The sequence below is a fragment of the Varroa jacobsoni genome, unplaced genomic scaffold, assembly GCF_002532875.2.
Source record: "Varroa jacobsoni isolate VJ856 unplaced genomic scaffold, vjacob_1.0 scaffold_641, whole genome shotgun sequence".
Lineage (NCBI taxonomy): Eukaryota > Metazoa > Arthropoda > Arachnida > Mesostigmata > Varroidae > Varroa > Varroa jacobsoni.
Window position 1 is genome coordinate 360,450 of NW_019213543.1, and position 26,550 is coordinate 386,999.

Here is a 26,550-nt window from a genome sequence, read left to right on the forward strand (position 1 = left end):
CTACGATGCGTCGCCTCCAACACGGATTTACGACGAATCAGAGCTCCGAAAAGTCGATGTCACGAAAAAAGAGAAAAAAAAAAGCGCTTACATGGAACAGCAAGCTCGGAATAGTGACAGTCCGAATTTCGTGAAATGGGACTTTTTGTGATTACCATAGCTGGGCTACGGTCTATTAACTTGATTAACTCTTCGTACGCTCTGCGGTGTCCATTCGCTAATGATATTTATTAGTCATGTAGGCTGTACGCGTCACCGTCGCAACAAACGTTCACATTCATGTGGCCATGATCGCTATGCGCGGTCATTACCGTTTACTCTGGTGATGGTTAACGACGGTCGGCTATTAGCAACCCACCGCACATCTGATGGTGTCATTGTCAGGCCCAACTACCTCTTGCTGGGTTTTTCGTTCTTTTTGTGAACCCACACGTGACGGAAAGACGGGAAAATGCAGAACCGTTATATTGTGAAGAACATGCTATCGTATCTTGTTATCGTTGTACTGCTAACGACTGGAAGGAACTACGTGCTACTCGTTACGCTATTGAAAGGCACCGCCGATTTGGCCTTTCGCGGTCCCGCAAAAGATACAAACCAGATTGCGTAAGAGTTATATATGCACTATTGATTCTTATCTTCTGCTGCTTACGATCAACAATGAAACCATAATAGTTATTGATAAAATAGTATTTTATTTATATAAGCCTCGCTACCGATTTCGAACATTTTTTATATCTGGCATACTGTATCCCCCTGCTGTCTAATACTTCATCATGGGTTAATCCGTTTACTTGTTTCATTCTTGGATGCGAAATAGACTCCAAACATCTGTGCTATTATTATCATTAATGTGTCTGATAACATAGCCGGATCACTGATTTTGAGGGTATTACAACGCTCTTCTGAAAAAGCTCAAACAATCATTAGTCATAATTTTACGAACCTGGATGATAGTCATTGACTTAGGAGACAACGAAATCAGTACTGACTCCAATGTTACGGTGGTAGGCCGTGAATCTTATATTTTCGGTCGAGTGACCTTAAGTGGCCTGAAACCACTTATCGGCAGCGCTTCTCAAATGCCTTCTGATCATTAGCGATCCAGCGAGTAACGTCGTACCAGGATTTCAAGATTCCTCTCTCTTTTCTATAATCTCGGTACACTGGACGTATCTTGTCCATATAGACGCGGTAATTATCGTGCTATTATAATTTATCGTGCAGTTCAATTACCGCGTCCATATAGGGCAGACCAAGTTGACAGTACATAAAAGTTACTGCTGTTACTATTAACATTACCACTTGTTAAACATTACCATTGTAATGTTCGATGATGAATATCGCCTGAACGACCCAATCGAAAACGGAATATTGTCTAAAATACTTCACGCCAGTTGATCAACGGTAGCATCTCATCCGATCACGATTATGCCGTCGGGACGATATGCAGACGAGAAACTAGGGCAAAAAGGGTAACCGACAGAACCAACCCTGCTTGCTTCCGTTCTATTTTTTTTACTGAAATAGAAAAGATCTAAAAATTTTGCCCTCTTTCTTTAAATTGTGTAGTAGCAATAGGGAAGGGAAAATAGACTTATTTACAAATGCGCAATGATCTTTTTCTGTAGAGTAGCGACTCTGATCTGCGTATAGATACACACGCATACTGTTACAGATACTAGCAGAAAATCGTGGCCTTTGTCTAATCGTGTACATACGGCACGAATCCATACTGCGTATCCAGACTGTGTCGTCCACGACTTTTGAAAAATTGCACGATTTTGATCCCTTTCTCTGTTGTTTCCTAAACAACTCTAATATTAAGCGTTCCCACCTTTATATATATAACAGTGGCGATGATAGCGACAATAACATTTTAATTTTCAAGGTTAATTTTCTGCTATTTTTGTCGTTGGCGCAGTTGCTGAGAATGTTGTTGTTGTTGACGATGCATTCCGATTTTCTCATATATTTGTTCTATTTTTTTATTAATATGTCAACGACGCTGCAAAACAGAAGTAGTAAGTCGTCTCTATAACGAATAAACGAAGCTGGATTAGGTACGTATGGACTTCTGTTGTCTGTTTGTTTTATAAAATGCTACATTTGAGTTGAATATAACAATGGATCCTGGGTACGCTATGGGGCGCCGAAGATACGTGGACTTCAGAGGGCGCGGCCCCAGCGAAACTGGGAGTAGGTAGGTGCACCCCATCTGGAAGTATCTAAATGGTGCGACGTCGGAAGATAACGGACAACATCGAACGTACGGAATTCGTTCGATGTTATCACCTAGCTATATCATGTGATTAAACGTTCAGAAAGTGATGTTTTTGAATTTCAACTCAGAAATAATTAGATGATCTAATTTCAAAATTCTCCCAGAATTCAGATTCAGACCAGCTAGTGTTTGCCGCCAGGTAATAAGTAAACACGTTACCACCATAACTCGCAGAGATATATCATCACAGCTCACGGTGTGTCCATAGACTGGTACGCAGTCAAAATAAAGAACATTAATAGAATTATCTATACAGTTAGCCGGTTGTACAGTATGTGCTGAGAACGGAAGTAATTATAGGTGCATTTACTTATGCTAAACAATTATAACTGATAAAGATAATAGCTGTAGCCTACTGAACAAGAATACGCTTTACAAAATTGTTGTATAAATGGCCTGTTGACAACGTCTCAACGGATGCTAATGCAGCGAAAAGGGTGCCTTGTTCGGCATAGACCTCCGTGTATTTTAATCGCGTAAAAAGTACGCCAATGTCAATTAATGACTGATCTTTTACTGCGCCACTAAACGCAGTCTATTTGGGTATGGCAAACCTATGGCACCAGCGCGTACGCCTAGTTTACGACTAACAACAGCCACTCAGGCCAGTACCGAGTTTTTCCTCATCCTTTATTTGACAAACTACAAATCCCATCTACATTAAGCAGCACAATAGTTATCTTCTATGGACGTGCTTACTGTTCCCATGACATGAACCCCTTGCCCCGTCAACAGCCGCTCGTTCATAAGTTTTCTATTATGGTTACGCACGCGTACGCATTCGACCATAATACCAAAACAGGGTACCCATTCGCGCAACTGTTGTGCCTCGTTTCTTACGCCTTAATCCTCATCGTCGTACCTCATTCTTTGTAGCTGTTGTACTTCTCAGTGGTAGAAAAATTGACCTCCTTCCAATTGGCAGCTATCTTCCAGAAGTTATTAAATAATTTGCTAACTTGTGCGGGCAAAGAAGTAACAGCTGGTCATTCTAGTTACAGTTGGTAGAGACACAATGCGTGCAGGGCTACATAGTCATCTGAGTCAGTGTCAGCCATACATTTAGCCGTTATCGTCCGGAGGCAGCAACTTGTGGGTACTGTCCTCGTCTTTTTCATGGCCTGGCTGTCTTTATGGTGTAAGATGGTATACCGCGTGTGGAACTGTCTGGCCGTGTAACGACGATCCCAGCGAGCTTTGTGATCCCAAGGGTAATTACGTTGCGGCTCGACGATGACAACATACAAAGTGTCCATCGCGCAGTATTAACCTCAAGCGCAAGGCGAGAGATGCGTTAGCGAGTGGAATTGCCGACGATTTTATGTCGTTTCTGGCTTTTGCCTGAGCCACCGTGATCCATCAAGGACGTTGCTCATCTCAGCCATTTTAGGGGTTCGGGCACGGCATTCTGCTTGCTTACGGGGTGGCGAGCTAAAAGATGCTATTTAGTGGTCGATTTTGTTCTTAGCTAATTACTGGTGCTGCGGCTCAAGAAACTGTCATGTTTGTTACGAGGGGCATCATTGTTCGTTGAAGTGTCCGACACCCTAAGACGAATCTGCTGAGTGTCGAACAATCGTTTGTTCCTTCGTGCTTTTCGTTGATCATATCGCGTTTTTCTCCACACATAGGAAAGAAAGAATGTTTCTTTTTTTTTTTTCGGTAATTAAGTTTCTGCTCTCTGCCCAGGATACGACTTTGAAGGGACCGTCATAATTCTGAGAGAGTCGCTCCAAAATGTGTTTGTATGCTAGCAAACGGCAGTGGGAATCTTGCAGAGGCGACAGTACATGTTCGTATATAAGGGCGACGATAATAGGCTGGCCATTTGCTTAACATAGTAATGATCGGATTGAAATGGCTATGAAAAGGCAGATTCTTGGCATGAAACATGAAGTTTTCTAATTATTTTAAGTGAATTCTCATCTATATCTATTTGCTATATACATAGGGATATCAGAAATATGCCAGTGTTCAAGAAAGGCAAAACACGTCATGCTTACGTTCCCTGGTGAGTCAAAACATGTCGTTTGTCTTCTAGAGGTCACCGTAATAACTTCCCACAAGCCTTCTACTAAAATAATACAAACGAAGCGCCAATAAGTGGAGAACCCAGACGGTAGGGCCCATGCTTAAATTTCTCAAAATCAAAAGGCAACCAGAACTACTTTAATAAAATCCATACGACGTGAGGATAATCATATCAACACACAATATGATCTTGGTACAGTTTCAGTAATTTCTTGCTAAGTCTCTGATCCACGACAATTTGGATCAGAGAAACGACTCACAGTTGCTAAACAGGCCGCCTAAGGCTTCGAATATCAAACGAAGCAACACCTTCATAAACGTATTATGCATTTCATCCTTCACGAGTGCCTCATCACATAGCATTCATGTAACTGTTGAAAAGCTCTCAATTAGACTCAATATATTATTTTATGTTACGAAATTTACACAGTGTATACATGTGTCACTTCGATCAGCCAACCCTTTCGAGACTCAATCGAAGAACTTTTTGTTAATGCTTCTGCACATTAAGAAAAATGTTGCATGGTATGGTCATATTGATACGTATCACAACGAGATACGGCTGCCAAGAAATGATTCAACGTAACTACGCAAGAACTTTAAGTTTATAGCACAGTGTACTACTAGCGTATAACTACACGATTCCAAATTTAAGATTTGGGGTACCTAGTGGCTGGCCGCATTCTACCCAAAGATGTAAAACGGATAAGGAACGCATTTTCAATTTCGAGCTGTTTAACTTACTTGCTGATCTCTGATAGGTTCGACAGGATGTAAACTTGAAAATGATAACTTCTGATGATTGATCAAGGATTGGCATAGAACAAACGTTACGCAAGTTGTACACAGTCAATAGTATAATGGACAAAAGTTGGAAAAAAAGGAAACTAACAACCATTCGTTGGTTTAGGGGCGAGGCCGTATGTTTTGCGTGAAGTTATGCACATCTAACTTTAGTCTCGGCTAGAGCTTGAAAATCTCGAAGTACGGTAGTATAGTTCCATGCACCCGGAACTTATTTCACCTGCACTTAATTCAGTTTTACTATGCATGATACTACATGTATATAGTTTATAATAATAACTGGAGCGTTTCACTATATCAATAACATACAGAAAAAAGAGCGTTCACTCGATCGAATTTTCTACATGCAGATAAACATTAAACTAACCTCTGCTATGTGTACCCTATTGAATTTCCCCTTTCACTGCACTTATCGCGTACCCTGGTTATCGCTACGTGAACTGCTTTTAACCCCACCATCCGCGTTAGTATCATCTGTTTTAGTTATTCCGTCAATCTTCGGCATGTTATTATTAACAGTCCGCAATAGTTTCTTCGTCCCTTGCCATGACTCCCTGTCTGTTTCCCATGGCGAGGGATCTGCTTGCCTGTTTTGGCCTAACAAGTACAATGGCTGCCCCGTATGTAGAGCGAGTAGTAGCTACTGGACCGCAGAAATGAAGTGCGCCTTGATCATCCACTGTTACGGACGAACCATCAGCGAAATAGTAGATACGGAAGGCGGTATATGCGCCATGATAGCGAAGCTACTTTTAGAATCGGTGGATCAGTGTTTAATCGCTCAACGGAGAAGATCGTACTCTGCCTACCCGCCACGAGTCAGGGGTTCTGAGCGGAACAAAATTTACCGACGCCATGGTTGTGCCACCGTATGTAACAGGTAATGGTGAGCACGGAAAGGTTTGTACGGACCAATCGAAAGAATTCGCCCGCACCAACCAAAACCGCTCATAGATACGACAAGTGCGAGAAACGCTGTGGCCGAAGATGATAACGACACCCAGCGTGTATCAAAGAGAGCCAAGTAAAGGGACGTTGCAGGGAAAAAGCGCAGCTGACAACATCAAAGGCCCAGTCCGCTGTAGCAACCCAGCAGTTGGATTGGGCCCGATGTGTTGCCAATGATTCTTTGACCCAGAAACGGTACCGAAAAGATTTGACAGAGTTCTGTATGGGTACGACGAGTTTTTGACAATACTTTACTTATCTAAGACATCTATATATAACATCAATACGGGTGACTAGTAATGTTAAGTTAGGAAACAAAGGTCACTATATTCAACCGAAGAGCTAATGGAGGCATAGTCACATAAAACTACCAATACAAATGTCATCCATGCCAATAATGAATAGCGCACTTTATTTTCCATTAATTTTGCCTTTCGTTCACAATAGGCGTATAATAACAGAAGTAAAATAATTAAAATAATCAACGTTCGTACAATGGCTTAAGGCACAACTATTTAATAACAGTCGCTTCTAGGTAAACGGGATTACAACCCAAAAAAGGTACTCCGTTAATAAACGTCGAAGGGACAAACTGCCTCTACTCGGGGCGCTCGGAACATCGGTGGTCACCATCTACCTTAGTTCAATCTAAAGACGACCTAGGTTTGAGGACACAGCCTAGTCTTTACCAGTAAAACGGAGAGGTCAAACAATAAACAATCCACTGATGTCTTTTTTGGCTCGAGATCTAAAAACAACCGTAAAGAAGATCAATAAAAAAATAGAGAGAGAGAGAGAGAGAGAGACACCTCGACGTTGTCCGAGAGGATATCCCGTATTTCACTGCTAACTCATAGAGATTATGGTATAATTTTCACACAGAATAGTCACAATAAGCATTAGTGCTTCTGTGAGCACATTCTTCACCCTTATTCTTTATCTATCTGCCATCAGCGCTGCATGGCGACGCACTACTGTTTTGCCTCGTATCAAAATAGTTATCGCATACGATAAGCCGGACCCGAATGACACACAGCCACGTGCATTGGCCAAAGTCAAGTAACACGCAACATATACCAGAAGTGGTGACCATCGCAAACAAGCACTAGCTAGGCCATTCATTCTAAAGCAAAATGACGGCGGTCGCCACAGCGACTGGATCCGCCAGCAATTGTCCGCTGAATAAATGGCCCATTCACGTATCATTACGTATATATATACAGTGTATCACACGTGTCGTAGTATAGTCTAACGGCGACGGTTCACTGGTCGGTTAATTTTCTCACGCTCACTATCAGGAAACCGTGGACCTACTTTTATTTTTACGGTTCTTCACGACCGCCATAGTTTTCCTTTCGTTACTTGCTGATCTGGGTTTTGCTCCACCCGGCCTCCAGCGCCGTTCGCCCAGACGTGGACATCATTCCACGATCGAGCCAATGAAGCTTGCTTCTCGAGACAACAAGTGAGTGAGTGAGTGAGTGAGAGAGAGAGAGAGAGAGAGAGAGAGAGAGAGGGTTCAAGAGGTTGGCAGACCAGCCAACACTAGAAAGTCGTGGCTCCACGTCACCCGGTCGGCCCAGGCGTCTTAGCGCCATTCATTATCAATTAGTGCTGGTGAAGCTGGCGGGTCAAAAGGTTTGTCGTCATTAGTCAAGTGCAAACCTGCTTTTTTTCTTTATAGCACGAGCTCAGCATACGACTAGCCGCTGCTTCTAGTTAGGCACAGCCGTACATCATTAACGGTTTGCGGTTTTTCTGTCCCCTGATAGACCAAGTTCTATATGGTTAGTATGGACACCTTTGATGCTCCGACGAGGTAGACACGAAATGACTGGCTATGCACGCGACTAGATCATTAGATCAAATGAGGAAAGCTATTATTATAAATAGCAGAGGTGAAAGTCATAACACTGGGACAAGAGATGGCACCGAATTGTGCTATTCCTTAAAAACAGCGGGGGAAGCTCTGTGCGTTAGAGCGAGAGCCGGGGTCTGACCTGCTGAACAGATGTATTTAAGTCGTATTGTTGAATAAATCGTCGCAACTTTTTATTTATAATTTCGGGTACTTGCCTCAAAGCGGCGGGGAATTGAAAAAAGTGAAAATGTATGGGTGTACATTGAAGTACTTTAGAGCCGTGGTTAATATCGCCTTAATATGAGCAAGCTATTATAAAAAATAGGTTCCTTTTTTGTGTGGCACGTTTATCTTCGACTTATCGTTGGCGCTGAATAACGACTAGATAGCGTTATTTAGATTAATATGGTGTTTCTGTTTATGTGTGCTTCGGGCATGAATTCAAAAATAACAGGAATTCGTTTTTGGTATCTTGAGTAGTCATCGGGGGAAAGATCAGTTCCCGTGCTGGTTAGCGCATCCAGCCCTTGGCACCATGGTAATATTTACTTCTGGTATCGTCTTGGCGGCTGTGATTCACAGATAATGTATGCCATACTCCCATTACATAAATTACATGCGTTTTTCCAGGTGATCTGGCCGTCTGCTCTGCACGAATGACCTTTATCTGTTTACATTAATCGATAAACCTCGTATACGGTACAGATATGGATGACTTCGCACTAATAACCTTTATCTGTTTACATTAATTGATGGCGCAGATCTTTTCCGTACTTTTCAGCTCTATATTGTCAAATGACTAGATAAAAGTTAATGGTGTGTAAAAAGCGAAGGCGACGAATATAGGGTACGAGGTAAAGTTGAGCAAGCAGCTTCGTCGGGAATATCAAGTTATTATGGGTATTAAACAGTTGCGGAAAGACGATCAAATAAAACGGCCGCGCACAGTTTACCAAATTCAGCCATATAGGAATCAAGCCATATAGGAATGAATTGTGATATCGACAACGAAATATAGTGATTTTGCCCCATCCTCTCCGGAAAAGGTTGGCGTTAAGATATTAATAAAAAATAATAGTATGTTAAAAAAAAATTCTAAATTGTCATTCTTTTTCTGGTTGTCCGAACGCGTGTTAATTCGTTAACGTTTCTTATTTTCAGGCACAAAAAAACAGTTGATTAAAGAAGGGAAGACGTAGATTTTGTCTCTGTATAACCTAACCTTTATCCCTCGCCACCCATGTTGGAGGCTAGGTCTCAAGTCTTACAACTGCGCTCATCATAACGAATCCACTTTAAGATTCGTACCCCTCAGGGACATAGAAACAGCAATGCAATTCAGACATGCGCCGACACCATCTTGCTCGCTAGACAATGCTATGAGCGCTGCACAATAACAATGGTCACTTCTTTATCTTAAATTGTTAAAACATTCTTTTTGCCAGAGACCTACAGATCCGCGCCTTGGTAAACGCGGAAAGGGCTATTTACAATAATATTCGATGGGCACGCACTTCTGCGCAGGCTAATCGTGCTCGATTCCCTCGCGAAAACGCTGTTTTGGTAGGAAAACACCCCGATCTTGCAAAGGTCTCCTAATAGTACGTCTCTTTATGGCTGATACATTTTGCATATGGTAAGCTGTGGGTAACGGGCGTCAAGGCACGCCGCCGAACCGAAACAGACTTTAGACTTACAGAACACTTTCACGTCAGATAGAAGTCTCGTCTCGGCTGAATGTTGTATAACAAAATGGGCGAAATTGTCGATAGCACTATCATAATCCTGGCGAGTCTATAATAACAGTCATAGCAACCAATGCTGGCAAACGTAAAAAGCTATCGTCTGTTTTTGTTTTATATCGTGCAACTCAATGCATATTTATTATATGTTTGTCGCGCATAGCTCCGCGACGCAGACGTTAGAATCTATGCTGTCATTGTTGTCAAGTGTTGGTCGTTGTGAAAACGGACATTTTATGACAGCATATAATGTTCCCATCGGGCAACCCTTTCATGTAGAATTACGCAGTTGACAGCCATGTACACATACTATATATGTATGTCACATTTCCATTTGGATTTATAAACACGCAGATGTTTAAAGATTTGATAAATGACTAGAATAGTTGGGTTCGCTGGCACGAAACAAGTGGCCGCCGCAAAGAACGTACTAAAATAGCGCCGTACTATCACAAAACACAAAAGTGCAAGGTATATATAGATATAGGTGTGTGTGTGTGTGTGTGTGTGTGTGTGTGTGTGTGTGTGTGTGTGTGTGTGTGTGTGTGTGTGTGTGTGTGTGTGTGTGTGTGTGTGTGTGGGCTCAGCGTCTAAGCGTTTCCAGGCCGTATTACTAGAAGAGGCAGATACAGAAGTGCTTCGTGTTATCATCCTCTCTGTTATTCAGTTGTTTCAGTATTCGCATTAAAAAAACCACCACAGACACACATCCGGCATTTCCCCGCCGCGGCGAAACTGTCGTCGTCGGATTTACAACCACAGAAAGTCAGGTGATCAAAAACCAATAATCTGTCGATGCACTGATGCTTAGCTATGGCCAGTGAACTATCACAAACGAACGAACGAAAAAGATACATATTATCGCGAATTTGCGAGTAAAAAAAAAAGGTGGAACTTCTGCGAACGTCTCAGGGATATATGCGTGCAATATTGTGCTTTGGATTATTCTTTGGGTGGATAGAGAAACCGGCCAATCACAAGATTTCAAAGAGCACTGCAATAGCACCGGCTAGCGCTAGTCGTGTTTGCGGTTCATGACTAAGGGCAAGTGCAACCTGGCGATGGTTTATTGTTAAATATAGTTTGCTGGCTGATGCTACACAATTCTGTAAAGGTAGAAGGCAGAAACGACTCGTCGTTTCTTACCCGCAGTTCCAAACAGTAAATTCAATAATAACGGGTCTAATTTATAGTGAAAAGAAAGCCCCTCGAGTCAAAACAAACATATTAATAGAGATTAAGGTCCGGCCTCGTTGCCGAATTGTTCGAAGTGGTGCAGAAGCTTCGTGAAAATTTGACAGTTTTGATTTTATACGTATACAATATAAAAGAAAAACATATCTGTCATGTTTTTTCTATCAATATGTTTCATTCCATTCTGTATTTAAGCAATACGTCCCTTGTTGCGGTGGGCATAGTATTTAACTCGCAGGCCGTAATAACTGTTATTTAATATACAAGTCGCGTTCAATAGTTCCGCGCATACAACACCTTCTTTTGGGAAAACCACACATCGCCCTGGAAACTTCAATGTTCAGCGATACAAAAAAAAAGTAGTATCAATCCGCATTCTGTTCTATCGTCTACGTCAGCACGCATCAACGATGCCTGATCTACGATCTATGAATAGGTATTGCATATGTGTGGCAGTGAAAACGAGATACTCTCACGCACACATTGGGCTAGCCAATGAGTACATTGGTGATTCGAGCGGTGACGTTTGTTCTCTCTTCGTTCGGCAACGCGTTCTCTGCTAGCCTAAGTTAGGCGATAGAATATTGCATAGTCCTGCTATACAGGACCTGTTATATATGTTTTTCTAAGCGATAGCGATCTTCACATTCACGATCTGCATGCGGCACCTTAGTAGTCCTGTCGTGTAGAAACCACACATCAACGAGGACTTTACTTTCAGTTTTTCTCGGTCTCGATGATATTCGCTGAATACGGTCTTTTTTTTTTTTTTTTTTTTTTTTTTTTTTAGGAAGATAGGTGTCGGGCATCGATCGAGCCGTTATTATTTTAACATCCGATTGATTGCAGTAAGAGAGGCGAAAAAAGTACTCAGTCGCTGCCTGCTGTGAACCACGCTCCCGTAGAGACCCTATCTCGTTATCGGAACGAGCAGTCAACTGGAATGAATGGGTTATTCCACCAGTCAACGTCTGCTTGGCTGCTTAATTCGTCTAACGGGCAGTCCGTCATTTCACTGGAAAAACACCCTAAGAGATAGAAAAATAGAGAAGAAAACAGTGCCCAGGTTTGTTTTGTGGTGATCGTTAACTGAGCCGTCGCTAATCGCGCGACGAACTCACGGTGCCAATTATGTCCCTGATTTTCGGCAGCGGATCACGAATAGAAGACGCTGTTAGACAGACTAATCGGTAGCTCGAATTGCGGTATTGTGCAATCCAAGCGTTACTTTTGGGTTTTTGGAACGTTCAGATCTGGATTGCAGAATGCTCTATAGATTATTTTCTTTGCTGGCTCTGTCGTGATATTTGCCGCTAATGAGGCAAAGTGTTGGTGATAAAAGTATCTTGTCAAGCTCATATATGCGTCTATGGCGCAACAGAAAAAGCTATCTGAAAGTGTAACCCTATATCTTATAAACAACGGGAGACCAGGGAGAATTTAACCTAGTTCCTTGAAAACAAAGTTGATTCAGCTTAGAGCAAGGGGTCAACCAGATATCGGCCTATTTATTGGTGCCAGGCAAAGTATGCGCAACTATAATCACGGATAGTGGAACGTTTCTTTAACATAGACTTTACATCATCTATAGCAACGGCAACGATAATAATTGCAACAGCACCAATAGCCCTCTTGCGAAACGGGATTGGCAGAAGGCACCTGCTAACTCGTCGGCAGGTTTGCCCTGTATCTTGGCGTCATCCCTGTTGACCCTGCGACATGAAAGTTATGGGACTCGGTCATAGTCTTTCCCCTCTTAATACTAAATCAAGTATCGAGAATTAGCCCCACAAAAGTTTCGATTCTCGCAATGGCTATGGCAGTCATTCGTCATGAAATTATTCATGTACAGGCAGTAAGTAGACACACACACGTTCGGTTCCTACTTGCAATTTCAACGAGGTAAACAAGGCGAACCGTAGATCGGCCGCAGTTGAACGGAAAATCGTCTGCAAGTCTGCGTACTTGTAGGTGTGTACGCGTTAGGTCTATGCATGCAGCGATACTGGCGTATTACCACCGATGTATCTGGCCTTCTACAATGTACTAAGTTATCTCTTGCCAGCGAAATGGGTCTATATGAAATCATTGCACTGACTAGGTGCTCGGTCATTCCATTCCCCATTGTGAAACAAATTAAATACTCGTTCGTATCGAGCATGGTATGGTGTACGTAGTAAATGAGGGAATACAATGGAGTGGCAGTGACGAGGCACGCTTCTGAAGTGGTTTATATTATCTATCCAATTTTACGCATGATTGCCAATTATTATTAATAATTACAAATGTGTGACTTTGCTCTTCGTGGCTGATTTTCTGCGTCGTCGCTCAGTGCTCTTCCGAGCTCGCCCGGTTAGGTGTCGTGATCAAAAGGTGGACTGCTGATATCGATTAGAAGAAGCACATTATACTGTGACTCACAAAAAAAATGTGGCGGATCGAGAAAGAGATACATATTACCGAGGCCGCCCTCGACTCTAAAACCTCAGCATCCAAACTATGAAGGGAGAGTATAATTAAATAGCTCAGATCTCATAACAATGCGACAAATCAGTCACATTAAAGTCACTTACCGAGAACCAGCACCATATAGAAGCACCATCCGAGATCGAATTTGAGAAAGCTTCCATTTTCCATTGGAATAATGAGTGGCGTATTTGGCAACAGAACCGCATAGATCCACACCGCTACCAGCATTACGAGACCTGTCACCGAGAACAGATATGCTCCGTAGCGGGGCACCGCGCATAGAAGCAAGTTCGATAGAAGCCACAGGGCAAATGACCACCAGAGAAAATATGATGCCCAGAAGCCAGCCTTGCGATAGGCTCGGCCCCACGTGAATCCATCGCTATCCTGCCGTAGGTAATCGAGAACTGTCAAGATCGGGTATGGTAAGCCTGCAAAACAACGGACAGACGAAACAATATGGATGGTGTTGAGAGTTGTTTGAGTACTAAAATGACTTGTTCTCATGGCGTAATAAGTTAGCACGTAGTGCCGCCTGCGAGTATGTGTAGGTTGGTGGATATCTACTATCTATCTATATACGTCATATAATGATTACCAGACGTGATCAAAGATCGTTCAAATGACTTTTGTATCGAATCTACAAAATGTGCATTGTTATTATAGCGATTCCGCTATGAGTATACCAAGCTTCAGCAATTTGCCTCGTTTTTGTACCGACGCTGTCCTGTAGACAGGCCAGGCCGGTGTGTGACTCGGCAGTTTCCATTATCAAGGCTACATATATATTGTGTTAGACTATATGGATGACTGGAAATCGGCAACTCAAACTAGCAGACATTCAATTGAACGTCAGCGTCGATCATCTATTCTTCTTGGAGGTAAAATAAAATTAATTGCTACATTAAGCTACCGTTCTCACACCGGCTTTATCTAACCACTCAGGCCGCATTTATTTATTAGATACAGAAAAAACAACTGCATGTGATTTAGCCTTTTTTAGCTGGCAAAAATAGCTCTTTCAGCGCTATATCTACTAGATGCGCTATACCGCACTCGTGTTTTGCTTCTACTCGTCTAATTGAAGCGTTTAGTAATGTTTCTATAATGCACAGAACATCTGTTCAAAACTCGTTGCTCATATGCGTCTAGTATTTACACAATCGACCCGATCAACCATCCGCGGCATATTCAGCGACAGTCAATGCGTGATTGCTTTTTTCTTCCACTTACGTACACAGCCGCCAGCCACAAATGCGCTCGTCCAGGGGATCTACGTGGCCTAATAGTTATGTGTTGAGAACACGTACCAGCCGTAGGGGAATCGAATTCCATTGCACTCCACCCGCCGGATCAGCCTTAGCCGCAGCAGACGGCCGTTGTTATTATTTTACGTCAATGACACAAACAAGCCGACTTGTTCCACCTTTGTAAAGCTCGTTTAGCTTCAGTCCCTTATCACTCTTAGGGTATAATTGGCACAATCACAATTGTTGTCAGGTGCTATCGCGTCCCGTACGGCTGCACTATCGAAAATGACGTCCTGTTTATTATGCATGTACCTCTATAGAACAACATGGCTGATACGGAAGCGACCGAAGAAAGGATGCGACTGAAATCAATGTAATAGTGGGCGGGCGGCCCGAAAGACGAAAAGCAGAAAATACACGGTAACCGTTGTGGGCGATAAATTACTTAACAGCGCCAACTGGTATCGGGGATCAGCTAATAGACCATGCGAATACAAGATATTCATTTGCGTTTTATTATACAGATTATAAATCCCACCGGGTGCATCAGAAGACAAATTCGCGAAGCTGAGGACAGCTGCTTAATGGCGTCGTGTTTGATGGCAAGCATCGCCTGAACTCCATCAAGACGAACCTGCCGCGTCCGAATTGCACGCTTCAATCACGTCTGGCTTTTCATTTTCTTTTTCAATGATATTAAGTACTTATTATAGATGTTCTTAATCATATATAATATCAAGAGATTAATTAAGATAATCGATCAACACTACGATTGGTAACAGGTGATCATTTATCAGCGAGAAACGCTGTATTCGTTAGCATTTTTCTGTCGATGATGTTCCCCTATTGACAAATAATATATCCGCGTAAAGGACCTTTCGTTTCAGGCTACCTTTTACCAGATAATCGGCGCTTTTTTCTGTTTGTCTCATGTAAATAGGAAAACATTCATAACGGAACACATATTTCGACGTTATGCAGCGTAGTCATCGCGTCATGAAGGCACTGAGCGGCAAATGTTCATTTCTGCCGCTGATTTCTACTGTATACGATGCAGATTTACTGGACGATGATGACAAACTGCCGCCTTTGTTCTGAGGTGTTGGTATCTTCCAGGACTCGCCTGTTGCCTAATTATCAATTACTGCTATTGATATAACCGTTACATCAACTATTGGGCATCGATGATGATCAATGCCATGATTTTCACAGTCGAACTGTGGACAGCGGAGCGGAACGCTTGGCATATCCATAAACATTCTGCTGTGTTATCAAAACTATTAAATCTTTCTGCTTTGCTGTCCGAACTACAGCATCGAACTACAAATGCAGGCCCGGGCTAGTTCTAGTCTCCGTGCGTACCTGGGTTATCGGTCAGTCAGTGTTAGAAATTAGGGATGGTTTTGTCTAATGTGACTTTGTGTCTGCGCAAAATTCTACACAGCTAGAGGAAAATCGTACAAATGATATGAACTCGACGCGGAAGAACAGAAAAAGAACAGAAAAAAAGAACAGAAGTAGATTTTCATTTATTTGCCTGTCGATTCCATGGCGTCAACCCAGATGCATATAAAAGACAAGCTGCGGCATCACAGACAACCAGTATAATTACATACAGATATCTCGCAGGCCAACCGCGTGCGGAAAGAATCATCGTACATCACTATTAGACATACGCAAAGGCACGCTCACATACGTATAGATTCAATCGCAGACCACCACATTCATGCGCTTCGGCATTGAGTTCAGATTCAAGCGTTACTGAGAAGTTGTTTATACAAGCTAAAAAAAAAAACTTGTTCCCAAAAAACAACGACAAAGCTATGACGCTACACGGCTGTGCATGTCTACGACCGTCCTCTTTTACTGGTCATCTATACAATTCTACTCTCTTCGTTCCTGCTAGGAACCTCTGTTCACCTCATTTGTTTATTAGCTATTACAAATTACTTGTATATATAAGTAGGCAATTTCAGGATCTTATCGCTGACATGGCCTCTTTCTCCTACGGGCATTATGGATGATCTGGGGACAGGCTGGCGATATTGCTGCGATTACGCCGCATCGAACATAGAAGAGCTATAGCCAACGGATAATTACACAGGAAGGAACCAAGAAAGCAGCGGGCTGTCGGGAACTCGTTGTGTTTACGGTAAAAGTAGGCGTCACGGCGCATTCCCATTGCCAATGCTAGCGACCACCCCCTTGTAAGATGGTAATATAGTACCGATAGTGATGCTGATCTTTGTGCAGCTTTCGTTGCGGGCACGAATCAACCGGTGTTATCGAACCGAAAAAGCGCGGTGAAATTGAGAAATGCGAATTTTTGGTGGTCTGTCGCTGCACAATCTTATAAAAATCTAGTGGAGCTCAGTATTATTATTATTAAATTGTTATAAATATTTTAGGGTAACATGAATTGGCCGAGATATTAAGGGGCCGGCTTCATGAAGGTAATGCCCTCTAAAACCCATGCTTCCCATTACTTCAAAATACCTTGACCTTTAATACCGTCAAGAGCGTCGATATCAAGAGTCAGGGTCCATTTACCAATGTTAAAATTGAGACCATGTTCGTCCTTTCAATTTTTCTCATTTTTAACATATCTTCCTATCTGGAATTGCGTTTTCAGAAGGAATATTTTTCGTACTTTGATAAATAAAGGATACTCGTCAAAAACTCCTCCTCAAATCCGCTTCGAGCATTTATATCTAAAATAACACCAAGGGATAATCCAGGATCGCACGTAACAGAAACTGTGTCCTGCTTTTATTTATTTGTCTTGCTATATCATTATAAAACGGTGTCGAACGCTGAGTCTGCCCTCCAAGTCCAATTCTCACGCCATGTCAGCTTCCATGTTCAGCAGAACAATGCATTTTTCATTATAACCCTTCTTTAAACGCACATTGTGTAATACTTATCGGTATCCGTTAACGGCCCTTAACGCAGCTGGCTTCATTTAAACCCTCCATAATAAAAACTACCCCCTTCCCCCCGACCACATAGCCTATCCTACTGCTCTTCGCCGTTTCTGGGCGATTTTATCGCTTCGGTCAGCTAATTCTACGTGAATAAGCTTATAGTTGCCCGTCGACATTGGCGCGATTCACTAAATCACAACGGATTAAAAATGTCCTGTCGAGATGGGCGAAAGGCTGACAGCATCAGCTGACTGACGCCTCAACCAGCTCTTCCCGTTGGTAAACAGCAGTTCAGCTTGAGCTCAACTTCAGAGCTAGAAACCAACCGAAATAATAATTATATGTTGTCGGAATTGGCGTATATATTGCAGACGTCGTGCAGTCATTTGGAAGGCAAGCAGAAGTACGATATCAGCAAGCCACAGACGACAGATTAAATTTACTAGAAAGGTAGACAGATTACGCGTAACGTACGAGGCTACATTTCAATGAAGAAAAAAAAAGATGGCTCATCAACCCATCTCAACGTCAGAGCTTTATCATAATTCACTCACTTATTAGAAAGATTTTTTTTTCTGGTACATACTAAACGATAATCGAATACGAATTGCCAGTTGGGCTGAATTACGCCCGGGTTAGAAAAGTACTATAATCATTATTTTTTTTTTGTTCATGCAATGACAGTGAGACGCTTAAACTTCTTCTGTGCCGTCAAGAATATTGCCAAATGTAACTATAATGTCGTTTTAACATTTAAAGTCTTTGCAGCTTTTTAGAATTTAGAAGACATCAAGTTAAGCGGTACTGAACTTCTAATTCAAGTCGAAGCACTAAACGATGCTTGCATGTTACGCTTGTGTTAATACCTTTGGAACTATCCCAGCTTTACATAGACCTTGCCTAATTCATAAAGAACGCTGGCGAACTCTCAAGCGTATGCAAGCGCACGTGCTGGGTTTTCAAACGATCTATGGTAAGTGTCGTTCGAATAAACGTTGTGTTAGAGAATAGCCCATGGAGCTAGTCACCTCTTATCGACTTCTACATTCAATCCAACCGCGCTACTAGCTGATAGATTAGATTACCAGATATACATACACTTAGCATTTCATTGAAGCCGTGGGATTCCATTCCGCATTACGACACTGGGTCACTAACTTTTCCAGTCAGTCTACCTCCTCCGGCCCCCCTCTGCACTAGCACAATGGGACCCCCTCCCCAGAACAACGTACCTTTCACTAAACTCTCTTTGTATTCTTCCTGTATGCTGGTGGGTCGCGTAAAGTGGAACCGTTCGTTGAAGTGGACGTCGATCGAGGTCGAGTAATTGCTCTCGGGGGCAATCGCGTACGTCACGTTCACAGCAGCTAAACCGATGCAGACGCCCAACTGGGCTGGAAGACGTTCGTCTGTGAATGCCCTGCTGATTGCACGACACGATTGGACAAAGACAGCGCATGAAAAAGGACAACACAGCAAAGATACATGGCCGTTAGGATTTGCCGCTAGAAGACAACATGGCGGCGGACAAACATTAGAGCAAATGGCGAAAAACGTTATTAAAATAAGTTGAATAAACATCTCAAAGACAATAATTTTATTGTCGAATTGGTCGAAATTGATCGACTAAAACTACGTATAATGTAAACAATTACGGGGACGCCATTTGTTGCCACTTTCCATTCCGGGGATGCCATTTTCAACATCTTTTAGGTAATCATTACGTATATATGTCCTAATTCTATTCTACGTTCTAACTATAAATATTATATTATATACAAGTTTTAGATTAAGAAAAATTAGTAAAACCCTGGTTGGTAAAAAAAATGGGCACTTGCCAACATCATAATTTTCTGTCCACGTCCAACCCATTGTTGTATGGGAAAAGTGTTCTTGTGCTGAATAGGATTTGAAGGCTCAATGGGTATTAGTATAACATAAATAATTGCAAGGTTTCAGCCGCGACAGAAAATCGATCTCAGAGCAATCCCAAATTCCGATTGTCTTTGGGCGAGTAAAATTGCCTATGCGATAGCTGCTATTACGATAGTCGTCGATAAACCTCGACGTTTGACAATGGAGAGGACCGATACTGTATAATTAGGAAGTTAGAGCACCAAAAAAAAACAAATCTAAAAATGTAGACATTTTACAAAGAAGAAAGGTCGATACATGAACACGTCAAAAGGAAGGAAAGAACAATGACAACTGGTTGATACGACCGCTTCCACGTCGCGTGAAAAAGTTACCAGCTTGCACCAGCGTAACGAAAATATTGGTTTTATTCGAGACATTCGTTAGCAATATAGATGTCCAAGAACAGGATAAATACTCGGCGTAATTTCGAAATCATCGCTACATAAGGACTTGTGCAAATGGCTAAATGTATTCCCTTATTTATAGATATATTACCGTACACCTGTTGGGTTCTGTTGAAAGTATTTGAGGAGGGTAAATTTAACATGTTTAACATGGACAAAGACGATCCGAAAAGATCCGAAGGGACACTTATTAGGTGTAAGGGAAGGATGCTTCGCTTACACAAAGCTTGAGTTACCACAGAATACCTACTATGTAAATGTTTCGAATTACAATTCTGCCATCGGCTTATGTTAGTTACGCCGTACATTGCTGGTAGTACTTCGTCTCGTTGCTACGTTATCTGATAATGTTTTATCTAAGCAATTGTTATATTTAATCAAGTCTGTACGATTGCTTTGTGTTGATCCGCATCGCCCTTGTCGTCACCTTGTTTACTCAATGCGAAAAGACCAATGATCTACGTATCCAATACAAGATTTAAGCACAAGGTTTAAGCATACACACAAACTCTTATATGCTCAATAAAACGCGTGATATTTATTCACTTTGCACATAGGGTAACACACTTTTTATATACACACACAAAAACACCAAAAACAGCCGATAGTACGTAATGTAGCAACTATAAACGATTTAAACTCGTCATGCAGCCATTTTTGTTATAACCACGTTTTTTAATTTATTTTTTCAATGTGATCACCAATATAAAAGGAACGGGCATAATTTCTCGACGAAATTCGTTTCCACTTCGATAATAATTTGCTCTTGAATAAACTTAATTATAGAAAGCACTATGAAATTCTAATTATATGAACTTTCATCAGCTAATTTGTTCATTTGTTGGTTCAGCAAACCTATGAACTTTGTAAAGGTTTGCAGAAAGCGACGACCACTTCCGTGGGCCAAAATCACCTCCCGAAAAGGTCGGCGACAAAAATACTAAAGGCCACGAGTCCCCACTGGACTCAAGGCGCGAAGGCGCTGACCGCCACAGCGATCGGGACATCAGAAGATCCCCCTGCCCCGCCCACTTTGGTTCCACTCGATTTGAAGAAAGTTGCTTGTGTCGTAACATAAGGTCGCGCAGCGCTTCGTTACATCGCTCTGCGGCGCGGGTCAGTTGTCGACGTTTCCCCTCAGCCTTCACTCGAATTTTATCTAAACAATCCTCGCCAGTAGCTTCAACTCGAAAGAACTGATCAGCCCGTTCAATCTCGTGTGGATATCGCTTTTGTAACGAACGCGCTGTTTCCTCTAGCGGTATGAACAGAGCCATGGCTCGTCGATGTTCTTCAAAACATTTCTCCAAGCGAACCTTCGTTATGGTCACTTGTTTATTGGCTTTATCAAGCGTTTCCCCGAGGCTTTCACTATCGTCAAATTGTTTCTGTTCGACGTCGGTGACCTCCTTGATGGCGGCCGAATGCTCCTCAGATGCCTGGGCGAACTCGGCTGCTGCGCACTGACATTTCACCCGAGCGATTTCAAGCTGCTCCTTGAGGTAGTAGTAGGTCCGTGTCGCGATAATGTCAGATTCGTTCTTATCGAGATGATAGGCGCGAATACCAAGATAGACTGCAACCGCCCTTCCGTATTCGTCACTGAGTTTGTCAAGCTCTTTTACATACCTATTGACTTCGTTGCTACAGAAGCGTACCCAAGCCTTCTCGGCCCACAGCAGCGGGCTTACTGGGTCGTCCGGGTCGTTCTGGTGTTCCAACATGACGGCGTAGATCGGATGATACTTCGCGAGCGTGTTCATGTACCTTTCCACAACTTTTGTATGCTTTCGTGAAAGATCCCGATTAATTCGAGAATTTTTGAGAATGTCGAGGCTCGCTACGCTGCTAAACATGGCATAGCACTGCTACCTTTGGACGCTACCTGCAGAGGTCGCCGTATTGAAGTTCTTCGAGCGGTTAGTTTTTCCTATTCAGACAATGTTGATTGCAGGCAAACGCGCACAAATGCGCACATAGCATAGGATTATTGCCGAAAAAAACGTGCCAAAGACGAACGGCCAGTAAAAAATCACCGATATTCAGGACTGCACGTTGACTCGAAGTATACTAGCAGAAGTGTGCTACGCTTTTGCAGCAGACCTGACAGCTTCCCGAGTTGACGTAGGGCGATTGCCGACCGCTTACTGTCACCATCTACAGCGTCACACTGCTTGTGCTATTGAAGCTGGTTAGAGAACCGTCGAGAATCAAAGCTTGTTATTCATCGACAAAATTGACAAAAACGATGTTGCGTCTGCCAGTGGCGGGACTCTACGAATAGGAGCTAACATCTATACGCAGTAGCGGCAACTGACCATGGACAGAAATGACCGCTGTGGATAGCCAATGTAAACGCTAATCTTCAGCAGACTTTCTACGGTGATCTTATGATCTTGCATTGTTTCGAATGGAGCCGGTAATTTAGTAAAAATTGCTGATATTTAATAGAGAACAGTAGTAAACAGGTAATTGAATATACACGTCTCTGTCTATTCATTTCTCTAGCTTCAAGCCAAAATAAAATATGACCTTTCTGTGAAGCATATCATATTGTGATAAGCATTGTCTTCCGTTTAATTAACGGTTTCCGGACTCTTCGTAAGTTTTTTCTGTGGGTGCTACTGCATGTTGCAAGACGTTAATAATTCTGTCTCGCTTCCCATCGAGCAACTGGCTGGTGACAGTTAAAAAAAAAATCGGGCTCCACCCGTTTCCGCATGGACGTACAACGTAGTTTGTTAGGTTTTCATAGCGATCAACGGAAATGCAACAGTGCGATACAAAAAACCAGACTAAATACGACTATGACCTTTTATTTTGATTTTTTATTAGCCCTGGTGAGTCGTTGATGGACATGCTAGCAAAGGCGTTTATCTGTTGCATATGCTGCTTATATTATGTACACCTCGTCAGAGTTTTTCAGTGAGTCATCTACGATATAAATTCTGCACTTACTGGGTCGAGGCAAGCGGAAGTGACCACGTCATAGTCTAGGCGATAGCTAACATTCAAAATAGTAATCATCATCATCATCATCGTCAAAAACATCTCCCACCTTCTTAGCTGAATTTTTGAAGGAAACGGTACCTCGCGCATGTGCCCACGCGGCGCCATGTGCTCTAGAACAGGACAGCCGTGTAAATTGAATTTTTTTTGCAATGCATTATTCTCTGTTATTGGACCGCAGCACCTACTTGCACTCGCGGAACTAATACAAAACTCCTCATTAATTATATATAGACTCAGTGGAACAAACACCACATATAGACCAAGGCTCTTTTTTCACTTCCAGGCCTGCTTCGAATCCGCACCTTGCGTAGGCTAGATCATCAATTGCCCGTTTAATTTAAGCTTGCATCCTCAGCTAAGAGTTTTCCGATGTGAAAATCTCGAGCATTTTCTATACGCTTGGCCATCCCTGGTTACAACGTTATCACCTCTGCATTATCGGAGCCTTTATGCTGAAAGCCTTCGATTTTCTGTACCTTTGAGTCTCCGCTTCGGAGATTCAAGGGTGCAGAAACGAAATTCACGAGACCCAGTGATTTTCTCTTTAAGTACTCCGGCTCGTTCTGCAGGACTCTGGGGACAGTTTTCCCTTTGGCGGCCTGAAGTTCACACACCTCAGCTGCGTTACGAACTCACAGTAGAAATGCACCGCGTTGATAACCACGCAGTTCCTCTCCTAACGTCGCCTATTATATACGTTACTACTGTTGTGAAGATAATCTTGAACTACATCAAAGAATGCATCTTCTTGTATGTAATCTCTGTTCAAGACGTTCTACTGTAGTTTAATGAATTGATCTGGTAAGCGATAAACATCAAGCAATGCCAATGGACAAACGCTAATCAAGGTGACACCCGGTGTTTGGTAAGTTTGGATAAAACGGAAGAGTTTCGACAGTGGCTCCTGCAAACCTCAAGACAACTATTCGTGTACCCCTGGCGCCTACCGTATATGCATATCATAAACCAGTATTATGATGGTTGAACCCAAGAATTCGGTGGGCAGTCAGTCTGCTGGGTTATTGATACAGTAATATACGACAAGTACACGGTGCGACCCATCTAACGAAAACTAAATTATTTGTTCGAACAATCGTAACGTTGGCTGATAACGAAGTGCATCTTTGTTATCAATCAATAGGCAGGAATCTTATTTGCGGATCATGTTTTCTAAGAGCAGTTTCGTAGTTTTTTGGTCTTACGTAGTTTTAAATTTTCGTAAAATTTTCACTGAGCAATATAATAATATTTATTGATAGTATTTTTTTATCCTTTTAGATTTAATTAATTTAAATTTATTTTACTTTAAAATGTATATATATATATATATATATATATATATGATTAACAGAATTAATTAAATACTCAATTTTAATTACCATTTCCGTTCAGTCTGTGAATACCTCTGTCGTTTTTCCAATCTAAGAATCATATTCCAAATTAAAATTCGTATGATCAAGATTCACTCATTAGTACTAATTTTTCAACACAAAATTGCTCCGAAATATTCCTTCATTAAATACAATGAACACAGTTTGCCAATAAGAATTAATATCAAAGCTGCGCTTTTAGTATAAGTTTTTCTCATATAGTTTCCAAGGCCCTATAAATATCAGATATAAGCCTAACGAATACACTTGTATTTTTCATCGTGTACTTCGTGAGTTCTCGCCTGCTGGGGCCGCTGCCCCTACAGATACCATACGATATTGAGGCCGCAAACTAATAAATACAATAAAACAATTAACATTTCAAAAATCCGGTGTGTCAGCGCCTTTGAGGTGAAAAAAACCTAGTATAACATTTTGTACGTAGCGTTTTAAAATCTTCAGCAAATCGCTTTACGTAAATGTTCCGAGTTCTTGTTTAGGGCACTAAACATTGCCTCAGACGAGTGGCTCTCACCCACGTATAGCACGTGTTCGTTTACTAGATAAACACGTTACCACTACAGTATCACGAGGACACGCACGATACTAACATTTGCTGCACTGATCCGAGCGTTTCGTAAATAACAGGAGCGTTATTGCTACAAAAACGACGAAGATTATCTGGGAGGAGGTTCCATTTCGTGGAAACTTCCTCTACGACTGATAGTATTACATAAGGTACGATGCGAAGATCAACGGACCTGACGATAAATGTCATTCGGCCTTCGATTATAAGCTAATACCGAAAAATTTGTTGTTATTCTGGACAGCGTGCGTCCAGAATTCGTAAACAGTCCACGGATCAACAGTTACTGCGTGAAGCTGGTAGCTATAGTAGACGGTTTTTGTATAGAGACTTTTCGGCTGACGTCTTCTAGTTCACAATGTTTTATAATTATGACGTATTTTGTACAAAAACTCTTTGCATTTGTTTTTGGATATAATTCCGAATTTTTCTTTCGTTGCTTTGCAAGGCTCACGCAAAAAACAATGACCATATGGTGTCGGCGGTCTTGCACATTGAATACAGGACGGTGTCTTGTATGGCCCGCTTTTGTATTTAAGGCTTCCGATTTAATCTTATTCAATCATGCTCAGAATGGCGGGCTATACCATTCGGCCTCACTACTCATTCGAATGCCACCGAAACTTATGAAAGTAAACATAGAAAGAAATAGCGGACTTCAAGTGACAAACGCTGATGGGTTTATCTTTCAGCAGCGCTATAGCTTTCATGCTACTATTCCCAGATAGAATACCGTTCCTTTTGTATGTGTCCTGATTTTCTAGAGCTGACTGGTCACTATTATTATCTCCTTCGAGTCTAACAAATGTCTATTGTTATAAGTCGAATTTCGCTGCTTCGGTAGCTTACACCTAGAATCCTGCAAAGACAGATTCATTTTTGGTAATCACCTTGTTTTAGTAGCCCCTGGGTGGAAATCATCCTAACATTTCAGGTAGGGCATGGAATTTTTATGATAAATGTTCGTTTCAATTTTGTTGATAGCATTGCTTGTCCCCATTTAAACGGTCATCAAACAGATAACACGAATAAGATTGTACGCTGTCATTAGACAGTAACGCAATTCCTCAACATCAACTGCAGGAGTCGAAAACGAGTTGCATACAATTTTAATCGATTGAAAGTCTATCGCCGCTAATGCCACAGGGGGCCGCTAGCAATAATAAGAGCCACTATGTATATTCGAGTAAAGACGCGAACGCGTACTGAAGAGTTAACTCAAAAGTTCCTTCCTCCTCCGACCTTATAACTTGTTAGGCTGCCGTGAGTTCCCGTGCTAAGTCTCGATCGGCGGTCCAATCTAGCTCGACTATTTTAAAATATCTCAGCATCTCGTCTTCTTCCTGTTGTGTCCCTATTCCAGCATAGTATTTAGCATCACATTCAATGCTCTCATGTGCATTTCCAACGGCAAGCGTTTTCTTTACGCGGTATGGTTCCATTTTTGTTATGGGGCCTACAAACCTAAGGGCAAGTTGGTCGCTTGCTCCTATTGGATGCTTCGATGACCTACATCTTTTCCTAGCTATGGATGAGAATCGGATCTGCATCTTTCTTGGTGCTTTAGAGATCTTAACTGACGCGGAGCCTGCCGTGCAAACCCTGCATGAAAGCGATTCAGGTGACAGTTTTGAGGCCCCTTTCGTAACGTTAATTTTTGCTTGTATCGTTTCTAGAGCTTCTCCAATCGCAGCCTTGAGTTGATAATACGTTTATCAGCGATGTTATCGATTGACGGCTTCTGCCGAATGTAC

At 42.1% G+C, this 26,550-nt stretch overlaps 1 protein-coding gene across 7 annotated transcripts in view; it reads right to left on the reverse strand.

The window, feature by feature from the left end:
* mol (dual oxidase maturation factor 1 mol) overlaps positions 1–26,550 on the reverse strand; it is a 107,512-nt gene that overhangs the window by 17,081 nt on the left and 63,881 nt on the right. For 6 of the 7 annotated variants that reach the window (XM_022836358.2, XM_022836357.2, XM_022836350.2 and 3 more), the window contains 2 exons: positions 18,740–18,930; positions 13,438–13,764 (listed from right to left, as the gene is read on the reverse strand). In XM_022836358.2, coding sequence (XP_022692093.1) covers positions 13,438–13,764; positions 18,740–18,930 — 518 coding nt within the window. The remainder of the gene's footprint in view (positions 1–13,437; positions 13,765–18,739; positions 18,931–26,550) is intronic. The other variant, XM_022836356.2, reaches the window with a different exon arrangement.